The sequence below is a fragment of the Candoia aspera genome, chromosome 14, assembly GCF_035149785.1.
Source record: "Candoia aspera isolate rCanAsp1 chromosome 14, rCanAsp1.hap2, whole genome shotgun sequence".
Classification (NCBI taxonomy): Eukaryota; Metazoa; Chordata; class Lepidosauria; order Squamata; family Boidae; genus Candoia; species Candoia aspera.
The window spans coordinates 3,856,217-3,875,944 of record NC_086166.1 but is presented as its reverse complement, the minus strand read 5'-3'; the positions used below and the strand labels follow the sequence as shown (position 1 = coordinate 3,875,944).

The 19,728-nt window shown below is 43.2% G+C and overlaps 1 protein-coding gene across 2 annotated transcripts in view; it reads right to left on the bottom strand.

Annotated features, from left to right (window-relative positions):
• The window catches only part of SDK1 (sidekick cell adhesion molecule 1), a 369,862-nt gene that overhangs the window by 112,609 nt on the left and 237,525 nt on the right, over window positions 1–19,728 (bottom strand). For both annotated transcript variants that reach the window (XM_063315194.1, XM_063315193.1), the window contains exons 15-19: window positions 15,611–15,758; window positions 14,202–14,342; window positions 11,712–11,893; window positions 6,443–6,558; window positions 4,029–4,221 (exon numbers count right to left, since the gene is read on the bottom strand). In XM_063315194.1, coding sequence (XP_063171264.1) covers window positions 4,029–4,221; window positions 6,443–6,558; window positions 11,712–11,893; window positions 14,202–14,342; window positions 15,611–15,758 — 780 coding nt within the window. The remainder of the gene's footprint in view (window positions 1–4,028; window positions 4,222–6,442; window positions 6,559–11,711; window positions 11,894–14,201; window positions 14,343–15,610; window positions 15,759–19,728) is intronic.

The following is a 19,728-nucleotide window of genomic DNA, read 5'->3' as shown; positions in this document are numbered from 1 at the left end:
CAGAAGACCACATCAAAGCATTGCCACATGTTGTCTTCTCCTGTGGGTCCTTTTAACTCAGGATTCTCAGTGCTGATTGGCAGTAGATCTCCAGATTTCTTTGGGGGAGATCTTCCCCATCCCTTTAACCCAAATACCTTGAACTTCAGATGCCACAGGATCAAACCAGGCAAAGAATGGTTCTTCCATTAGGAACATTTTTTTCCTTACCTGCTATAACTGACTGCTGAAGAGAGCGAAAGAGAAAACTAACCTCTTGCCCAGCTGGCAAACAACAAAACAAACCCAGCAGTAGCCAAGAATAACTGGCGTGGAGCCATGCTAGATGTATGTATGTCGAAAATGCCAGATCAATTGTGCTGGTTTAATGTGTGTCAGTGGAATTTCTGAAGCCTTCAAATCAGATGACATCTGAAGTAAGTAATCAAGAGCAACCATTCAGCGTTGCCATTCTGGATTTCAGTAAACACATTTAAAATAAAGCAGCTTTTGCAAATATCCAGCAGCTAATGCTGCTGTAAAGCAGCACAGAAAGGTTCTGGCAAGAGACAGCCTCGTACCTCTGGGCTCCGAGGTATCTCTCAGTATGACTCCTACGGCCAGTTTTGATGCTTTTCGAATCAGACCTCTTTTGCTTGCCAGGCCAGCTAACAGATGTGAAGCCAGGAAATAAATCCATCATTCCCATCTCCTCCATTGCCTGGATTTCTCTCGACAGTACCAAGGGAAAGGGATGTACTTCCCTCCTGCCGGCTTTGTAAGCTCGGCCTGCCAAAACAATGAGCACCCCTCCCCAGCCTCCCTCTGTTTTCTTCTGAAGAAAGATTATTCAATTGCAGAGAAGGGGGTACTTCTAACTCTCTCCTGAACATGGTTTTGTTTCTAACAGAGCTGAGCAGTTTCATTTTGAACACGGCACCAAGTATTCCTCTCCTACTTTGGCTGAAGAGGTACCCAGAGGGGAACCCAGCACAAGAAACCAGACAGGGAGAAGACCTATCCTTGCGGGCAGCTACCAGACTTACATTTCTTGGGCACCCTCCAGGAAGAAATGTTCATGAACATGCTACTTTCAACTGGTGAAAGCTGAAGAGCAGCGGTTCTCTTCCTCAAGCACTACCCTGGCAAGATGGAGGTAGGATTGGTAGGTGGTGGACCTGCATACCTAGGCTGGGATCTGCTTGGCCCAAACGCTTTGTCTTACAAAGGTAAGGCGCTCCATCTTGACATGGGAAGCCGAAAGCTTGAGCAGGCCCTTCCTTCTGCTAACAAGAACTTCAATGTATTTCTGTATGCACAAACACCTTTATTATTAATCCAGGTGAAGAAGCAGGGCCATTCTGCTGTGAGGACCTGATGTGGATGTGGCTTGGGTTTGAAGGGGCACTTTGACTGAACCCCTTGTGAAGTGAAGCCATCCTTGGAAGATCTGCAAATTCCTAGGAAGGGGACCATCTGTCTGGGGGAGAGAGCATTCATCCCATTCCAGATCAGGATTTTTAGAGATGAAGCAGGGGATAACTTGGACACGAAGTGTCCTGCACCCCCAAATACCCTTCCCTGTTTTAGTAGTATATGTAGGCACCTGACTTGCCCAGGCTTCTCAGCCATTCTGACTCTTCATTATTAATCTTCCTTTAGTTTTCTTCTTTTTGCCTGTTTATTGCTTTTTTTTTTTAATCCTGCTAAGCCACACTGGGACTGTGTTGACACAATATACATTACTTGGTTATTGAATTAATCCATTTTCTGGGTTTACACAATAGAATGGATTAGAAACACACCGAAAGGGCTGGTCTTGCCTAGAAGAAAACCAATCAAGATCAAAACAAGCCACGTTTATTAATGGGGTGCAAGCACAACAATTAGGTCCTTCATCGACCTTGTTAAGTGGGTTGTGGGAGCCCAGACAAGGAGGCTCACTGATGTCTGATGATGGAGGCATAAATTATCCCCTCCCCCACTCCCACCCCCAATTTTCATGAATGAACAAAAGAATGAGTTATATTCTGGAACGTACACAGGCAAGAATCCCCGTGGTTTATGCTCACTGTGATTGCAAATCTTGCGTGTGTTGACAGGCAGGCAGCATGATTCGTCCTACCAAAGTTTTGTATTTTCTAGTCTCTCAAACAAAATATAAAATAAGATATATACTAGACGTGCTCTGGGTATGTTCTCCTCCTAGGGCTTTCCCACTGGCAAGCAGCAAGGCTATTGTGTGACAAATGCAGGAAAGCATAAAAGCTTGTGAAATATACCAAGATCAGCGAGAAATGCTGCTATAACTCAGCATGGATTGGACAGGACCAGACTTCAGTACATTATGCCCAGGGGTATCTGGTTGCTGAAATGTTCCAACCTGGATTTTTATAATCAGGCTGCCCAAATCCTCCAGAGAAAGCCCGGCAATTTCAGAAATGTGGGGGAGTTGCACTTCTTGATGTTTCAATATCTTCTTTGAAGTGTATAACGTTCCTTCTCCTCTGCTAATATTAATCAATAATTCAACCCAGTTATTCATTTATCTCATCGATGTGTCAGCAGAACTCAGGGCTGCCATTAATGGGTTCTCAAACAGTGCCTCAGTCAGACTCTGCCAGACTCACTCTTCCTGGTTTTCAGCAATCCATCATGGATCTCAGCCCCAAACATTTCGAACAATGTTTCTCAACCTTGGCCACTGTGGACTTCATGTGTGGACTTCAACTTCCAGAATTGAATTCCCCAGCCGGCTGGGGAATTCTGGGAGTTAAAGTCCACCCATCCGAAAGTGGCCAAGGTTGAGAAACACCGATTTAGGAGGTTGGAAAGACATCTGAATGCATATTAGCCACATGGTTTTTCAGTCATATCTCTCTCCCCATCCCCAGCAACACATTCTACCATCTATACCAGGGTTTCTCAACCAGGGTTCCGTGGCACCCTAGGGTTCCATGAGTGGTCCCTAGGGGTTCCCTGGGAGATCATGATTTATTTAAACAATTATCTCAAATTAGGGCAACTTCACATTAAAGAGGTAGGTTTCATTCTTCATTTTTAGTTTAAGAACGTTGTTGATTCGTATATACAGACCTACCCATGAAACAAATATAATAATTTTGTAACTTCTGGCTTATATTTGAGCCTGAATGTGCAGGGGTTCCCTGAGGCCTGAAAAATATGTCAAGGGGTCCTCCAGGGTCGAAAGGTTGAGAAAGGGTGATCTATACTGTAAAACATGAACAAGTAGAAACTTCTTATTTCATTGTGTAATGGCTCTCTGATTTAGCCATTCATTGGTCTGTTAATACAAGTAACACAACGCCTTAATCACAGTTGATCCTTAGAAGCAAGGCAACCATTAATAGGGTTCAACAAGCTACAAAACAATCCCCATAAGACAGAACTATAAATTATTTATAGCTCTGCAGTGAATTCTCTTCCAACGTGGAACAGTTCCCCTTGATAAGACTTTTTTTTTTTTTCAAATCTGCAGTGATCCTTTGCACAGGTTAATCAAACTGATGAATGGTTTTAACCTAATTAGGAAGGCCATAAACCTTGTTCATCGGCAGGCTAAGTATCTTGTAGAAAAATAGAACAACCTCAGAGGATGGCTATGAAGACAGTCAGGCATAGGGGAAAATAAAGTCCTAAGAGGGAAGATTGAAGGAACTGGGCATACTTAATTTGCAGAAGAAACAGCTAAAGGGGCATTCTGTAAACATTCAGTAAAACTGATGCATTTAAGAAGGCAAACATCCTCTGTTGCCTCAGGGGACAGGACTAGACTGAATGGGCTTTCAGTGGCAAAGAATGAACCCTGGGAAAAATGTCTCTGTAGTAAGCCATTCAGCGCTGGAGACTATTAGTTAAATAGGCGCTGTCCCTAACTGGAAGTCTTCAGGCACACGCTGGAGAGCCCCTTTCTGGCAGAGCCCTTGCTCTGGATAAACTGCACCAGCCAACAGCTTGGAATATTTGCCTCCAGACACATCCCTGACTGACTCTAGTCATGGGTAAAAAAAGCCGTTGGCTCTACTTACTGTCTTCATGAGTCTTCAGTAGCTGTGGTGGACTCCGTGGCCCATCCCCTGGGGTGGTGAAGCAAAGGATCGAGGTATAGTAAGCAGTAAATTTCTTCAGGTTAGTTATGTATCCACTGTGGACTCCATGAAAATCTGGAGGAATGGTGACTGTGGTCTTTGCATCTGGTGCATCAACTGGCCACACCACGAGCTAGACAGGGGGATGGTGGATTCAAAAAGAGCCGAAATCATTTTAGGGATAGCTACCATCCACTGGTCAATGCAATAGACTTAGAGCTCTGATTAGCTCAGTTACAAAAGCACAGATATTCCTATTAATCTGGCTGACCCCAATAAGTCTGCATGGACAGATTTACTGCGTTATGGGGTTTGCAATATAGCCAGACACAGATTGTAACCCACCCACCCATCCCGCAAGAGCTTAAAGCTATTTTTAAGGATTTACAGAACCATGACAAAGCCCCCCCCCCTTTTCTGCTTAACAGTGGTATGAATAATCATAGAAACATCAAGAAAATAAGAGCCTATGTCAGCAAAGGAAACCATTCAGGGGTTAGAAAAGAAAAGGATTAATGAAAGGAGGAGGCTGGTCATCCAAATGGTCCAGGTGAACAAGATGCCCAGGAGATACGGTGTTAATACGAAGGAAACTAGGCCCATGAGCTGAAGCAGATTGAAGCGGGGAGTCATGCACTGTGTGGTGCATTGGACTCTGTGATCCAAGTTCCCCTTTTCAACTCTATGGCTCAAGGTTGAAGTATGTGCCTTAATATTGTCCATTTGCTCTTATGAACAGCTCTCTTCATTTCTTCCATTGTCTGGGGAATGCTTGTGTCTGGATTAAAATCCCTTCTAAGGATTTTATGTAAGGAGAATTATACAGTGCTACTCCATAAGCTAGCTGCAATATACAATAAACTACCACGGCAGACTTACAGAGAACAGAAGACAACGGTGAGTTCCTCTGCCCACATCCCACCTTGACTTAATGGTGATTGATCTGTTTCTGCTTCACTACTTTGTCTGCAACCAGGCTAAGGTACTGAGAGGCCTGCGGCAGAAGATCTGGCTAGAAAAATGCTATCACTTGCAACCACAATGCTATGCCCTCCAGGGTGTGAGCACTTCAGTATTACATTATTCCCAACTAAGCATGCGTAAGGCTGACATTCTGGTAGCTTAATCCATTAGGGAAAAGAGGGTTGTGCTAATCAGTGTGGTTCATTGGGCTAAAGTCTCCGGAAGACTTGACAGCAGGGAGTGAACGATAAGCCCACAGGATAGTTGGCATGGCAGTGGAGCAACTGCTAACCACCACCTTCGACTGTGGGAAAGCATGGGGGACCTTTCTTCTGCCACTCTCAACCATAAGCCATCCATAGAGAAACCAGATAGAGTTTGCAGACCGTAGACCTCAACCCAATGGTCCGAAGCTCTTGGCACTGCACAAAAAAGCATGTTGTTCTCTGTACTTTTCCAACAGGCTCATGGCATTGTCCCATCCTTAGTGAAAGGCTGACATGGAACTCAAGCAAGTCCCAGAAGTAAAATCAAAGCAACCCCACCCTCCAGTTCATAACGGCAAAGAGAGAGCCGTGCTCTGCTTTCCTAAATTATATCCATCAAGCAGACTGAAAATGTGCAAATGGGCCACCAATGGGCTTTTACGTTTCTTTGCTTCCTAAAGAGTTGAATATTCTACAATTCTATAAAAAGAAGCTTGAGAGCATTTGCCATGGAAAATATACAATGGGTGGCACCAGCCGGGCAAACAAACACATGAAACGTTGACTACTGGCAATTTATAAATCATTATGCAAATTATGTGCTACATGAAAATAAAAGAGAAATGTCCTCCCTGCAACTGTCCGTTATTATAGTGTTTTAAAAATCCAGGCTATAAAATAAATACGATCTGCAGAGCTGTTTCAGTCTAAAGACGTTAAAGAAAAGAGATGAAAAAGGAAAGAGAAGGTAAAAAAGAATCTTGACAGTTGAAAGCCAGGATTTCACTACCTCGACAAGCACACATCAACCTGTGAATTACTTCTCGTACTTTTTCTAAGAGAAGTGCCGTTTAAACAAAAAACTGAATAGAAAAACAAGTTCTGAAAACAGCCTATTTGTGTACTAAGATTTGGACATTTTTGTTTTTGAGATCGTTGCTAATAATTGAAGTGAGGGGCCTTTTATTCAGCTGTATTCCCCTTTCAGGTAGTGGTGGCAGAAAGGATTAAGGTGAGCATCCAACAGTACCCTGATGCAAGGACCTTGTTTCTTGTTATCCACCCACCACACATTTCACAGCAAGGGAATTTTGAACTTGGCCCCCATAACAGACCCACGTTTGTGGGACGGCACCTTCATTCCTGAGATCTACGGAACCAGCTTTAATATGGATTAATTCAAACCTTGTATCCCTGGTTGATCCCATTGATGAACTGTTGTGGAGGAGGGTTCCAGAAGAACTGGATGGTGGTGGAGTTCACTGCTTCTGCTTGGACATTCTGCGGTGGCGCAGTGGGCACTGCACAGCACCGGCCAGGAAGACGACAATGCGACACGGCAGGCAGGCAGAAACAGAGGAGAGAGAAGTCAAAAAGAGAAAACCAAAACCCTTGGCCGCCACTCACAATTCAAAGGATATAACAGTGGCGTGGAAAAGAGACTTGTGATTTATGTTCCTGATATTCAGTAGTGACTTAAAAAGAAAGTTAATTGGGTTATTTTTCATTTTCTGTTAGGTGGGGATCCCTCAGTGGACAGAGCAAGAGATGAAATGGTTTTTGTGCCTTTATTATTCCACCAACAAGCTTTTCCCCAAGACAGAATCACTAATAATGATGGGTGAATCCTTTCTCTTAATTATCCATGGGTGTGATGGGACTCTGCAGTTTCAAACAGAGAAAAGCTCTCACAGCATAAATGAAATGTTGTGCTTCCCTCGGTTTGATAATAATGGCAGGAGAAGAAAATTGGGGGAGGAAAACAGACCCCGAGACAACATCTTATGGAATAAAGATCCAATCTTACAATAGAGTATGTCCTCTTTTATTAAGGAATAAATAGTCTTCTCCTCCTGTTATTATGGTCAACAGGGCTTACTCCCAAGTGAGGGTGCACAGAAAAATAATAAAGGTGGGATAGAGAATAAATAAAATAAAAAAAAATAAATTATCGAGCAAAGTATACAGTTTGCTAAATCTCTGGAATTGTATTTCATGCAGCTCTTCATTTGCAGGTTGAAAGAGATGCAACAGAAGCATTAAAGAATATTAGAATCTGTACATTTACCTTTAACTTACTCATTTTGGGTTTTTGTCTTTTTAAAGAATATACCAAGTGCAGTGGTCTGCTACTGAGGAATGGAGCTTTGCCAGAGTAGCTCTTAGTAGACATTCTCCCCAAATGAGAAAAATACAGAAACCCAATTTTATCCTTTTTTTGGTGGGGGGGACTGTTAATTCTCCTAGTACCTGAAACCTGAGAACAAGCCCTCAATAAGATATTCAAACAAACTCATGTTTCTCTGATGGGAGATACCTGTGCACTCTGATAGGCAGGGGAAAAGTTAAGACAAGCCGTATGCCATAAGTGATCAAGATTTCTCACTAATATTACCATCTCCACTAGTCCCTGTATTGCAGAAAGGGGGATGACCTATGGTTAAACAAGAGGACTGTAACAGAAACCATTAATCACTTTAATTCCACAACCTGATTTGATTCCTGGAATTATAACATATATGATTCATCTTCACAAGACTTTCTGGAGTCCCCTGATGATTCCCACCTCTAATGTGGTCTGCGGTTCCCAGGAAGTCTTTCAAAAAGGTATGGGATATTAACTCCCATTAACTTAATAAAGCTCTTCATGATTCTCAAAATAGCATTAAAGCTGTATATCCTTCATATAACCTCTTATAACTTTCAGTTCCTTTGTCCTATTGCTGAAGTATTGTGAAAACTATGGGTGAGGATCCAAACTCTCCATTTGTCAGAGGATGGGACTGATGACAAGAAGGGTCTGAGGGAACTGGGTGGAAAACCACCACAGCCTGGATGAAAGCTTTGTCAGGAAGCATCCTGTCAGAGACCTCCATGGATGAGGACATGGGACAGGACCACGGGGCAACTTCACCTGACCTCCACATCTGAGACGTCATGATCCAGCTCTCTGACTCATCCGGGGCAGCAGAAAGCTTCTCAGTCCCACCATTAGTCACCCGAGCCACTGTAGTTCTCCTTCCTATCCAAGTTAAAATGCACAGGCTTCAAAGCATCAGGTAATTTAGGCACCCGTGTCAGAAATCCCCGTTAGTGTTGTTCCCTAACCTTAGCAATAAAAAACACAAACACAGGATTTCTTTACATTTCCCTTGTTTTGGGAAACCAACGATAAGGAAGGGTTTATTAATATTGTTCATAGATATGTGGCTTGGTTAGTGCTAATGCTTTCCCCTCTTACTGTTTTGAAGTGGACAGGGTTTTGTTTCAGTGGTATGAGGATGGCCTCGAACCCAGAATAAATTACTGGCAGAATAACTGCTGCAAGGAGAATGGTAACATCTTAACTGCAAAGAAGAACTCTACAAATCTTAACTTATGGCACTGCTTACTGAAATTCTATAGTGGAAATTAACTTCAATTTTTTCCTTCAACATAAAGATGCTGATGGTGATCTAGGATTCTGCATCCATGGCACCAAGATAGCCCATGCAGTGCCTGCTGTTACACCACTCACAGAGGTAGCTCTTTCCATCACTATGCAGGCTGTCCCAAACCAGCCCAGAACCACTTCCCGTGTCCTTTTTAGCATCTCCTGAAAATTTGAGGAACTTGTTATTTTTTCATAGCAAAGCTAGCACTACAGGGATTCCCACTATACTTCTGTGCATGAAGTTGACTTATCTGCAAATATGACTCAACCACTTGCATTCCATGCTAAAATGTGGCATTCTAAAAGTGTTCTCAGAAAGTCCAAATGGTTTTGTGGATGAGAGCCATTAAATGGAAGGAAATGGGGGAAAGAGGGAAACAAAGGCTAAATGTGCCTGGCTGCTTATGAACAGGCAGTCAGGAGAACATCTGGGTGGTAAAGACTTAATGAAGGGTTAAGAAATAGGCAACATCTGAGGGTTCAGTGGTCCCATCTCAGCCTCCCATCCACAGCAGCCCATCCAATGATACGATGATGTCATTGGTAGGGACAGGATCAACATTTCCAGCCACCTTCAAGGACATGCTCTTCAGTGATGGAGGGAGTCGCATCTGGCTTTAAGGAGCTCTGGGTGATCTGTCTTTAGTTTCTATTTCTCAGCATGGCAAAGTATTTGGACTGGCTGCCTGCCAACCTTCTCAAGATTCGTTTTTTTTTCTCATGGAATGGTTTAAAATATAGCGTGTTGATCTTTAGACCTGCATTCTAAGCATGAAGATGTCTATGCAACTGTCTTTCTAGTCAGCAGGACTGTTCAGGACTGTAAATCAGGAATGCGTAACTAGTTGCAACAGAAGGGTGGTTTCCAAAACTTGTCTTCAGGGGAATAGCAGAATAGAATGTCTCTACCCTTTCATCCAGTTCCCTGTTCCGGTCTCAAGTAGATACTGCCATGCCTGCCTCTTTTTGCACAACCAATAATCTTGACCCACCTGCCCTTTCCATGGAAGCTAGGAAGGATGGGTCTTTGAAGACCATTGTTGACTTTGCTACAAAAGGCTCAACGAAACTACTGTAATATTCCCGGGAATCCTTTGGGGAAGCTATAGCAAAATCAATTTACGGATGGCTTAAGCTTGGAATGCTTAAGTATAACGAACATTGTGGTAATATTCTTCTTAGTACAGAGCTCATGAAACTTGGACACAAGCACCAGCAGCCACAGATTGTTTAATTTTGAGCGGTTTCTCTCCCAGAATACTAGGGAAACTAAACACTGTACTGAAAAAACATCTTGGAGCAGTATTTTGGGGCATTTCAAATATTAATCCAGATTTCAAATATTAATCCAGATGCGGTGTTCCTTCCGGAAGGCCCTGAAGACTTGGTTCTGCCGTCTCGCTTGGGGCGGGAAAGTGGGTGACCATTCTTGGGGGCGGCTCACACCCTAGAGCCCCTCCCACCAGCTTGGAATTTTATAGCCTCTTGGATTTTATATTTATTTATTTTGTATCTGTAATGTGTTTGATTTTTATGAGATTTTAATGTTTATGGTTGTAGCTTGATTTTACTGTAAGCTGCCCAGAGTCCCTCTTTTGGGGGAGATGGGTGGCAATAAAATTCGAATAATAAATAAAATAAATAAATTAAGCTGACTTCCTTTTAGATCAGCACAGTGTGGGTGCAGAATGCAGTTCTCTGGCCATAGTTTTCCAGAGAAGAATTGGACATTCTTGTCCACTGTGGAGCTTAGCTCCAGACCTTCTTGATCTGTGAACCATAAAAAAGAAGCATCACAACTTTGCTCATTTACTTTGTGCAATTTCATTTATCTTAATAGCTTTCCAAGGATGATTCACACAAGCTCTGTTTATCTGCCGAAGTTGGGATTTTAACGCATTTCGATCCATCCCATTTCTTAGCAGGCAAAACAATGCATGAAAAAAGATGGTCTACCAAGTGCAATAATAATGCAATGAATAATTTCCAGTGCATTTCCGATTTTCATCAGAGCAATTGCATTTCCCTCCTCACCTCTAATCAAAATGTAGAAATAAAAACCTTCTTGCAAAGTCAACTGTATTTAACTGTACAGTAATGTTGTTCTCTGACTCCCAGGGAGCAAAATTGATGATGATTGTGGAGTAATGGATGCGCTGTATCTCAAACGGAAGGTTTTTATAGCTTGCTTGCTTTTTACAGCCCACTAAAGCAAAGACTGGAACACACTCAGTGCTCAAAATTCAGCATTGACCTGCAGTTTGGGATCTTCAACCAAAACTGCAATGGCTCCAAGATGGTTTTGGCAGCAAAGCTGAAAAGGGACTGAGGAGCAGTGAGCCTCAAAAGATTCCATGGGCCCTTAATGTTCCCTTTTGCAACCGTCTTTCTGCAAGGAAACATTCTTTTGTCAGAACTGGACCTAGAACTGAAGTCTGGTTCTTGAGTGTGACCAGTCTGTGGGGTGAACAATCACAATAGCTGTCTGGAGCTTCTCCCTGCACAAGGAAGGGTCCTCAAGCCTGGCCTGCCCACCCAGTGGGTCACGGGATTGTTTTGAACGGAGAGACTGCCAAGCCTGAGCACTGGGACTTCAGCTCTGATCTTGGGCTCCCATGAGTCACTCCTGAACCCTCCCGCACTTCATTTTGGACAGTTGCCTTGACACATCTTTGAACCTTGGCAAATCTCTCATATCTTAAAACCGCATAACTTTAGATCTTGCTTCAGCATTCAAGAAGAAAAGGTCTTTCATTAATCACAGTTATCAAGTTAGTCTTATATTAATCATAGTTGGCCCAATCTACCATATAACTCCCCCTAGACTGGAAGATGCTCTCTCTTACTTCCGTGTGCACAAACAAAACCCATTATTGTTTCTTACATTCAGGAAAAGTCCCGTCCATACACACACCCCTACCCACGCAGGCAAGCAGGCACAAGCCTAGTATGCCAACAGATGGCCTCATCGAGGCCATTTCAGAGCCCCTGACAGAGGAGGTTTGGAAGACAACCACTCACCTCCTTGCAATGTGTATTCCGTGACGGCTCTGCTAAAGGCCCCCAGACCGGCTCCATTATAAGATGCCACCTGGATTTCATACTGCGTCCAGATGATCAGGTCTTTGATCAAGCAGTAGTTTATCTCTGCGCTGGTTATGTTCTTGTATTGATACTCCCCAGGAAGGCCTGCTAAGCGATATCTATGCAGAGAAATGATTATTTGTTGCAACCAGTTCAAGGATTTCAGTTAGAGCAAACCCACTGGTTAAGCCTCTAAGCAATGGTAATGAGTGGTGGCGACATCTCCCTTCTGAGATTACTAGCCTCCAAGCCAACAACTGCAGATCTAGTGCATTCTGACATTGACTCTATTCCCCAGACAAAGTCACTCTTGGAAAATCCTGGAATGGAGGCCCTGGCCTATAAGTGCAGTGGCCCTCTGGCTTCCTTCCCTTCCTTTTCCTAAGCCCTAATTATGTGAACAAGCCAGAACCGATACGGGTTCAACCAAAAGTGGTTGATGGGTTGGCTTCAGCCCTTCAGCTGCTGCTTAGAGATCGCTGAACCACTCTTTTTTTGACTCGCCCTTAACCCAACGGGATTCTCTAGCGGAACGGCTCTTCTGCTACTTTGGAAACCTCACTTTATGTCTGCTGGACAAGGGCTCTGTTTGGTGGTAAGAGGAAAAATCAAGCCATGTTTGTGGCGGAAACGGGATCAACTATCCAAACATCATCATTATTACCACCACAGCAAGAACCATTCATAATAGCGCTATCAATAAATTATTAGTAATATTATTAGTAACCCATCTAAACGTTTGCAAAGACAGCCTTACAATGATTCTCATCTGGCCGTCAAAATACTGAGATTCTGATCTCATTGTGATCACATGTCCGGGAGTAAAGCAAAACTTGTGTTTTACCCTGTTTTATGGCTGTAGGAAGGGGGGGAAAAAATCACAGCCTGTCTAATAAAAATGTTGATTTAGTGTCCAGCTTCCCTTTGCTTCTTCCCTCCTCTCTGACATACTTAAATATTATACTTTATCAGGCTGCAGCTGTAAATCAGCTTCCTTGTTTATTTCTTAGACTTTGCCCCCTAAAATGGAGAATTGGATGTGATCAAACTATCACCAGGCAGCGTGCTGAAAGCAGAATACTAACGATCATGGCTTCCTTGCAAGTGAAAGAGTTGATGGAAAAATTCTGAGGAGGCTAAACATGATCAAGAGTTTGCCAGTTCAGGCTACTAACAGGATTAGCAGTGGCAACAAGCAGTCCTAGTTTTCTTCCACTGCATCCAAACCACTCAATCTGCTGTTCTCTTTGTTTTATCCAGAGCAGGCAAGGGATGGAGAGTTCCTGCAACAGAGTAATTAATTTAGTGCTAAACCCTTCTAAGAAAGGGCAGCAGGTGAGGACCAGTTTGGGAATGTTGGGTCCTCCTGGGCTCTTCCCATTCTTCTCAGCCATGAGGTTTGGCAAACACAACCAGAGGTTCAGAATCCCTTCAAGGTGCTACAGCAGTTGTCAAGAAAGGAGACATGGGGTGAAGGAAGTATTATGTTGTACTTTATGAGATAGTGATAACTTGCCAAAATTGTTTACATTTGCTGTGACGAAGGGCTAAGTCCCTTCCCTTCTTTTTTCTTTTTCTTTCTCATGCTTTTTTTTTTTTACTCTTACAATGTTGTAGTCTGCATTACTTTTTTATTTTTGCTATTCGTAATCTTTCATACAATTATTTGGAAGAAAAATGGTGCCGCAGCAGTTGGACAGGAGAAAGGGCCTGAGAAAGGGCCTTACGCTGGCCAAGCTTGACAAGCACAACACTTTGCAATTCAGGAGGTTTTAAAAAGGCACTGAGAGGCTGTCAAATTCCTAGCTGCATGCTTCAATGGAGACCACTGCAGGGAACGCCGGAAGGGGAGCTGACTGTTGATGCTGCCAGAAACGAACAAGACATTGACATCATCCTGCACTACAGCTGAGATGAAAGCACATAGAAATGGAAGGGAAGTTGGCGGCCTGCTCTTCGTCAGCCAAGGTTGGCTTAGGAATAGATACTGCTCGTCCACAGTGTGTCCTTTGGGGGTTAGAATGTTAATGGACAAAGTTTTGATTCTATAGAATTAAAGGAAGCAAAACGGGCTAATCAACCACCCAGGAGACAGGTCGGACATGTTGGGACTTCTGCCCCCAAGATATCTGTGTTTTGACTCTGGCACTCTGGTTGCTCCTTTTTAAATAAACCATTATTTGGTAAGACACAACTCTTGTCTGCCAGAGGAGACCAGGCGCTCTCAGTTTGAGAGGGAAACGCTACCTTCGTTATTAAAATAGTAGGCCTAGATTTACATCACATGCCAAGCCATATTGTAGTTTCTTTGGTTTTGGCTCAATGCGCTGTAAGTGTCCAACAAGCCATTGTTAAAAACTGGTTTGGTGTGATAAGTAAATTGAGTCAATTGCTTCAGCCTCTCAAGGTACGTAAAGGGCCTTTTACCTGATGATATAGCCATGGAGAACCCCATTATGTTCACTTTCAGGAGGAGGCTGCCACTGGACCATAATAGATTGATTAGTCCGTCCACTAGCCACAATGTTTTTTGGTGCGGCGCTCGGAGGTTCTTCTGGCAACATCAGTCTGAGCACAAGAAAAATGAAGCAGAATGACAGCCGGCTCTTTGCTTATGTCTTTACTTAAAAACAACCTTGTTTTCTTCACAGAGGGCTAACTAGAAAGCAACAAAGCTCAGTTGCTGTAGACATGCTTGAAATAGTTGTAACAAATCAACGTAATAGGAAATCAGTTAAGCAGGCAATACAGGAAACAGCTGCTGTGGTAAGCTTATTCCGTCTCAAGTATCCGGCTTGCCACGATCAAGACTGCAAGCCTGAATGAGTTCATACGCTAGCCCAGAATCTGTAATTCTGATCAAATTGGCTCCTTCAGTTCTTCCCCCTCAACCTCACCAAAGGTGAAATGCTCAGAAAACATCTCCAGTCCAGCGTCCCTAGCCCCCTTCGGCTCTGAGTAACAGCACTGATGCATTTTAATCAGATACGGCAGAGCTGCGCTTGTACAGCCGACCCAACGGGATTCCAGTAGGGAACAACCAATGCACTGTAGCTGTTGCACAGATGATAAAATAAAATTTAAAGCCATTTAAGAGAGATTTAAAGTGATTTCTCTGTTTACGCTGCACTCCTCCTGGCATGTGGAGCCTGAGAGAGCCAAGCCTCCCTGAAAATCCATCCAAGTTCAGAGAGAATTTGGAGTGTGAAGTGGGATGTTGATCATCACCTAAACTCTCAAAAATAAGTTCTGAAAGTTAGGGGAGATGTTGGGGAGGAATTTCCATTGATTGATTGATTGATTGATTGATTTATATTTTCTGTCCCACCTTTATTATTTTTATAAATAACTCAAGGTGGGGAACATACCTATTACTCCTTCCTCCTCCTCCTCCTCTTTTCCCTACAATAACAACCCTGTGAGGTAGGTTAGGCTGAGAGAGCGCGACTGGCCCAAGGTCACCCAGGAAGCTTTCATGCCTAAGGCTGGACTAGAATTCCCAGTCTCCCGGTTTCTAGCCCGTTGCCTTAACCTACTTCGTCATCTGTGTTTATGCCTTATCTCTTTCAAGCGCCCATCACATCTTTCTCTTATGCACATGCTGAAACAGCACAGTTGAGTAATGGAACCACCATTTGGGTTTAAACCACTCAGATCATCTTAGTTCCTGGCCACAGCTTTTGGTGCTTGGAGAACAAGTGCCTAGGAAAACCAAGTCACGCTGACTGTATCTACAGTTGTGGCTCTTGTTTCTACGGGTCTCATTGGACAAATTATGGATACCCAAAGAAATATAATCAACCTGGCATTTATCAAGAGATTTCATTTCAGCGCACCTGCTGGTTTCAAGGCTGTACTGGCCTTTGCCCACTTGGTTGACAGCACAGACTCTAAACTGGTAGGTACGGGCTGGGGTTAACCCGCTCACAGTGATGCTGGTCAACTTTGGATCGATATTGGAGAGATGAACTTTCCAGGGAGAATCTAGTGGAGAGAAAAAGACTTTCTATCGTTAATGCAGCCCCAGCATGGGATCAATGTAGTCGTCTTTCTCTGCCCAGGTGTCAGTTCTGGAGGACTCCCAGAAAATCAGTTGCGAAGAACTTAGGTCCCCAGTCCCCTCGCCTGCCCTGATTGCCACTGTTCTTTTCCACTGATGGATGTCTTTCAGAGGAAGGCTTGGAAGTATTCAAAGAGAAACAGGAATTCACCTATTCATGATTTGTAAATGAGAGCTATCAACAGATCAAAGATTTTTTCCACCTCAATCCATAAACCCATTAAGCCAGGGTTCTTGACAAAGTGATTTAGCCTCACTGGTCCTAGCTTTACTCCATAAAGATAGAGCAGTTACACCCCAACCCTAAAGATATTGACTGAGAAGATACAAGCTCAATTCAAATCAATGCATCTTGCTTGCAAGTAAACACTCTTAAGAGTGGATTGTTAGTCAATTAATAGTCTACCTTCAACCAATTGATCAGCTGCTTAGCTGCTTAAAATAATGAAATGGAGGACACTTCAACAATATCCATTGAATGTAACAGGCTTGACTTAACAACAAAGACGTATATTTTACTTCTGGAAAAACTTTCTTCCCCTCTTTGCTTAGAGGAGTGTTTATAAAAATGCCATCATCAGCAATACTGTAAACCTCTTCACATAAAGTAACAGTTTAAAATTCAATTAAAATTACCTTTTAATCCACTTTACAATTATTCTATATGTCCCATCCAATCCTCCCTTAGCTGTTCTTTTTTAAGTGGAAGAACTTTAATCTTCTTAAAGCTGTTTTCTCACATTACCTCTTAATGATAGGAGTGTTCTTCTATGTACATTATAAACACAAAGTGGTTTGATGCCACTTAACTTTTGAGTTTCCCTCAAATGCCTGAATTGTTGTGCAGATAAAGATACCAAGTCCTAAAGACTGAATCATATTTTTTTTTCTTACAGGGTCTTCTAGAGACGTCCAACCGAAATTGTTTTTGCCAAAATAAGGCAGTCTTTGCAATTGCTTCACATGGTGCTGGATGAAGACACTGTAAGTTACTGGCAGGGAAATGGCTCCAAACTGGATAATTTATCCATTATTCCTGGGCATGACACACCCCTGACTCCTCTGGGCCAAAAGCAAAGCCATGCATACTCTCACCAAACCTTTGGAGATGATCACGCAGCCAATACGGTTTTTACTCTGCCTTGCACCCAGTTGTTCTAACTCATACCATTAACCTTCTCCATAATCTCACTTCCAGAATATATGTCCAGGGGAAACACACACACACACATCCCTTCACATCCCACTCCAAGCCCACTCTCCTACCCATCTTCCACAGCCATTTTCTATCACAGTTACTTTATTCATTCTTGGGGTGGGATTTCCTTGATTATGGGAACAAGATTGAGAGGTGGGTTTAAATTGTCTGTACAAGTGCACTCATGCATGTGAATATACATATATGCATTAATCAGTGTTTCTCAACCTTGTAGTGGATGGAATTATTGGATGCTACAATGGCTGGGGAGAAAGAAGACCTTAAAGCAGGGTTTCCCAACCTCAGCAGCTTCAAGACATGTGAATTTCAACTCCCAGAATTCCTCCAGCCAGCATGGTGACTGAAGAGTTCTGGGAGTTGAAGTCCACCCATCTTAAGGTTGCCAAGGTTGAGAAACACTGGTATAGACCTTTCCCTGAGACCAACCCCCACCTTACGTTGTTTTGTTTGCCCTGTGCATATTGTTGAGTAGCAATTTGATCATGGCTTACAGGGGACTCAAATCCTGCATGCATATGAATTGTCAGAAAATGATTACAACTTCCTTCTAACTTCTTTAGCCAGAGTTTCGAGATCCCTCAACTTCTCAATTCAGCTTGACTTGGCAGCCGTTCTTTTAGCTAGGGTTAAGAGGAGATGGGCTTCTCTCCGGGAGAGAAAGGCAGCTGCTTTCTGTGTCCACAGTTAAGCTGATTGAACATTTCTCCCCCAAAGGGTGACACTGCATGTGTCACCACATAATAAATAAAAACTATATTCATTAACATTTTAATAAAGGAGGAAATGAGCATGATAAAGACAAATGGGTTGTGTATTCCTCAACCCATCTGTTTGGCAGTCCATTTGTCACACCACACCCAGGAGCAGAGCACAGCTTAAGGACCCTAATGAAATTCACACAGCTAGCCTGGAATATCTTCCTTTCACAGATATAAAAATGCAGGTACGGAGCAGCGACTTTCCGAGCCAAGTCGGCACATTGCCACGAGCCTAGGGGGTGGTTCTGCTGGCAATCCTGTACCCTTGGAAAAAAACACGTGTGTGTGTGTGTGTTGCGGGAAAGTGACCTGGCCTGTCATTTTCAAAGGGGAAAATGGTAAGACAGCATTGCTGGGAGTGCTATAAGCTCTTCCACCCCAAATGCCTGTGTATCGTGCGCTCCACTTCTTTCCTGCCTATGCTGCTTTAGCAAGAATGCAAAGAAATGAAAGCATGAAATCTGCATGAAATAAAACAGAAGCACCTTCTTTCCATTCGAGATGTGGCTGCTATTAGTATTAGAAAGCCATCTGCCCATGCACTGGGTGGATGGAATTGATTTCTCCCATCAGTATCAGAAGATGCTCCAGAGTCGCCACAAAAATTTGGAAATGGGGAACCTTTCTGAGATTGCTGGGGTGTTTACTCTTCAAAAATGCTGGCTAAAGGTTCTCTCTTCCTTTCCTAATTGGTCGAGACCACAATGGGGCTAATCCAGATGCCATGTTGCTCTGATCTCTCAGGGGCTCTGTTTGCCCTTGCACAACCTGTATTGGCATCGTGAAATGTGCCAGATGTTCTCCAGTTGCTGAAATCCCATTCTGAAGGCGAATGAAGCTCTAAGCCAGGGTTTCTCAACCAGGGTTCCACGGAGCCCTAGAGTCCCACAAGAGGTCACTAGGAGTTCCTTGAGAGATCACGATTTATTTATAAAATTATTTCAAATTCGGGCCACTTCACATCAAAGAGGTAAGTTTCATTCTTTATTTTTAGTTTAAGAACACTGTGAAAGCTTATCTACAGGCCTACCCGTGAAACGAATACAATAATTTGGTAACTTCTGGCCTGTCTTTGAGCCTAAACAGGCAGGGGGTCCCTGAGGCCTGAAAAGTATTTCAAGGGTCCCTCTAGGCTCACAAGGTTGAGAAAGACTGCTCTAAGTAATGTCTGGGAACGACAAGCAAAAACAGAGGGCAGCCACGTCTGGGAACATTCTTTGTTCATGAGATGTTTCAGGCCACTCAAAAGAAACAGTCTCTCCAAAGGGGCGGGAGCAAGGCAACATTGCCATCTCGTTAAAAAAATGGAAAACTGATTTGTTTGGAGGCAAAGAATTGTATCGGCCCACTCCACGCTGTGTTTGCGACCGGTACAGCAGGGCCAGAGTCTCCAGCTTCAAGACTGTGGTCCCTTAGTCCCTTAGTGTTCATTATGATACCGCTACTGACTGAGCATAATGAAAAGAAGTCAACAGAACGTGTTCAATGACTGGGGAAATTTTGCGCCAATGCTGTCTCAGCGTACTAGTGGCCCACATGAGAGCAAGCTAATATCCTCTGAGATGCCCTCCTAGTGGAGTGATAAAGGCTGCACCTTTTATTTACTTAAAATATATTTTACTGTAACATCTTTGGTCGCGGCAGAGGTATTATGGCTACTGTAGGAACAAGGAAGAGTTTTGTTTGAGCAGAGGATCAGTGAAGCCTGGAAACTTGCAGGAAACCATCAGCAAAACACTGGTATGACAAATGCTCTCTATTTTTGACATCTGAAATTCAGTGAGGTCTACGTACCAAACCTACCTGGAGTTATTAGACTGAGGCTCCTTTCCGAATGAATCAGACTGCTAAACCTTAGAATGGCTATCTAAACAATCCTGAAAAATATCCCAGATATTTGTAAATGCCTGCAGGTCA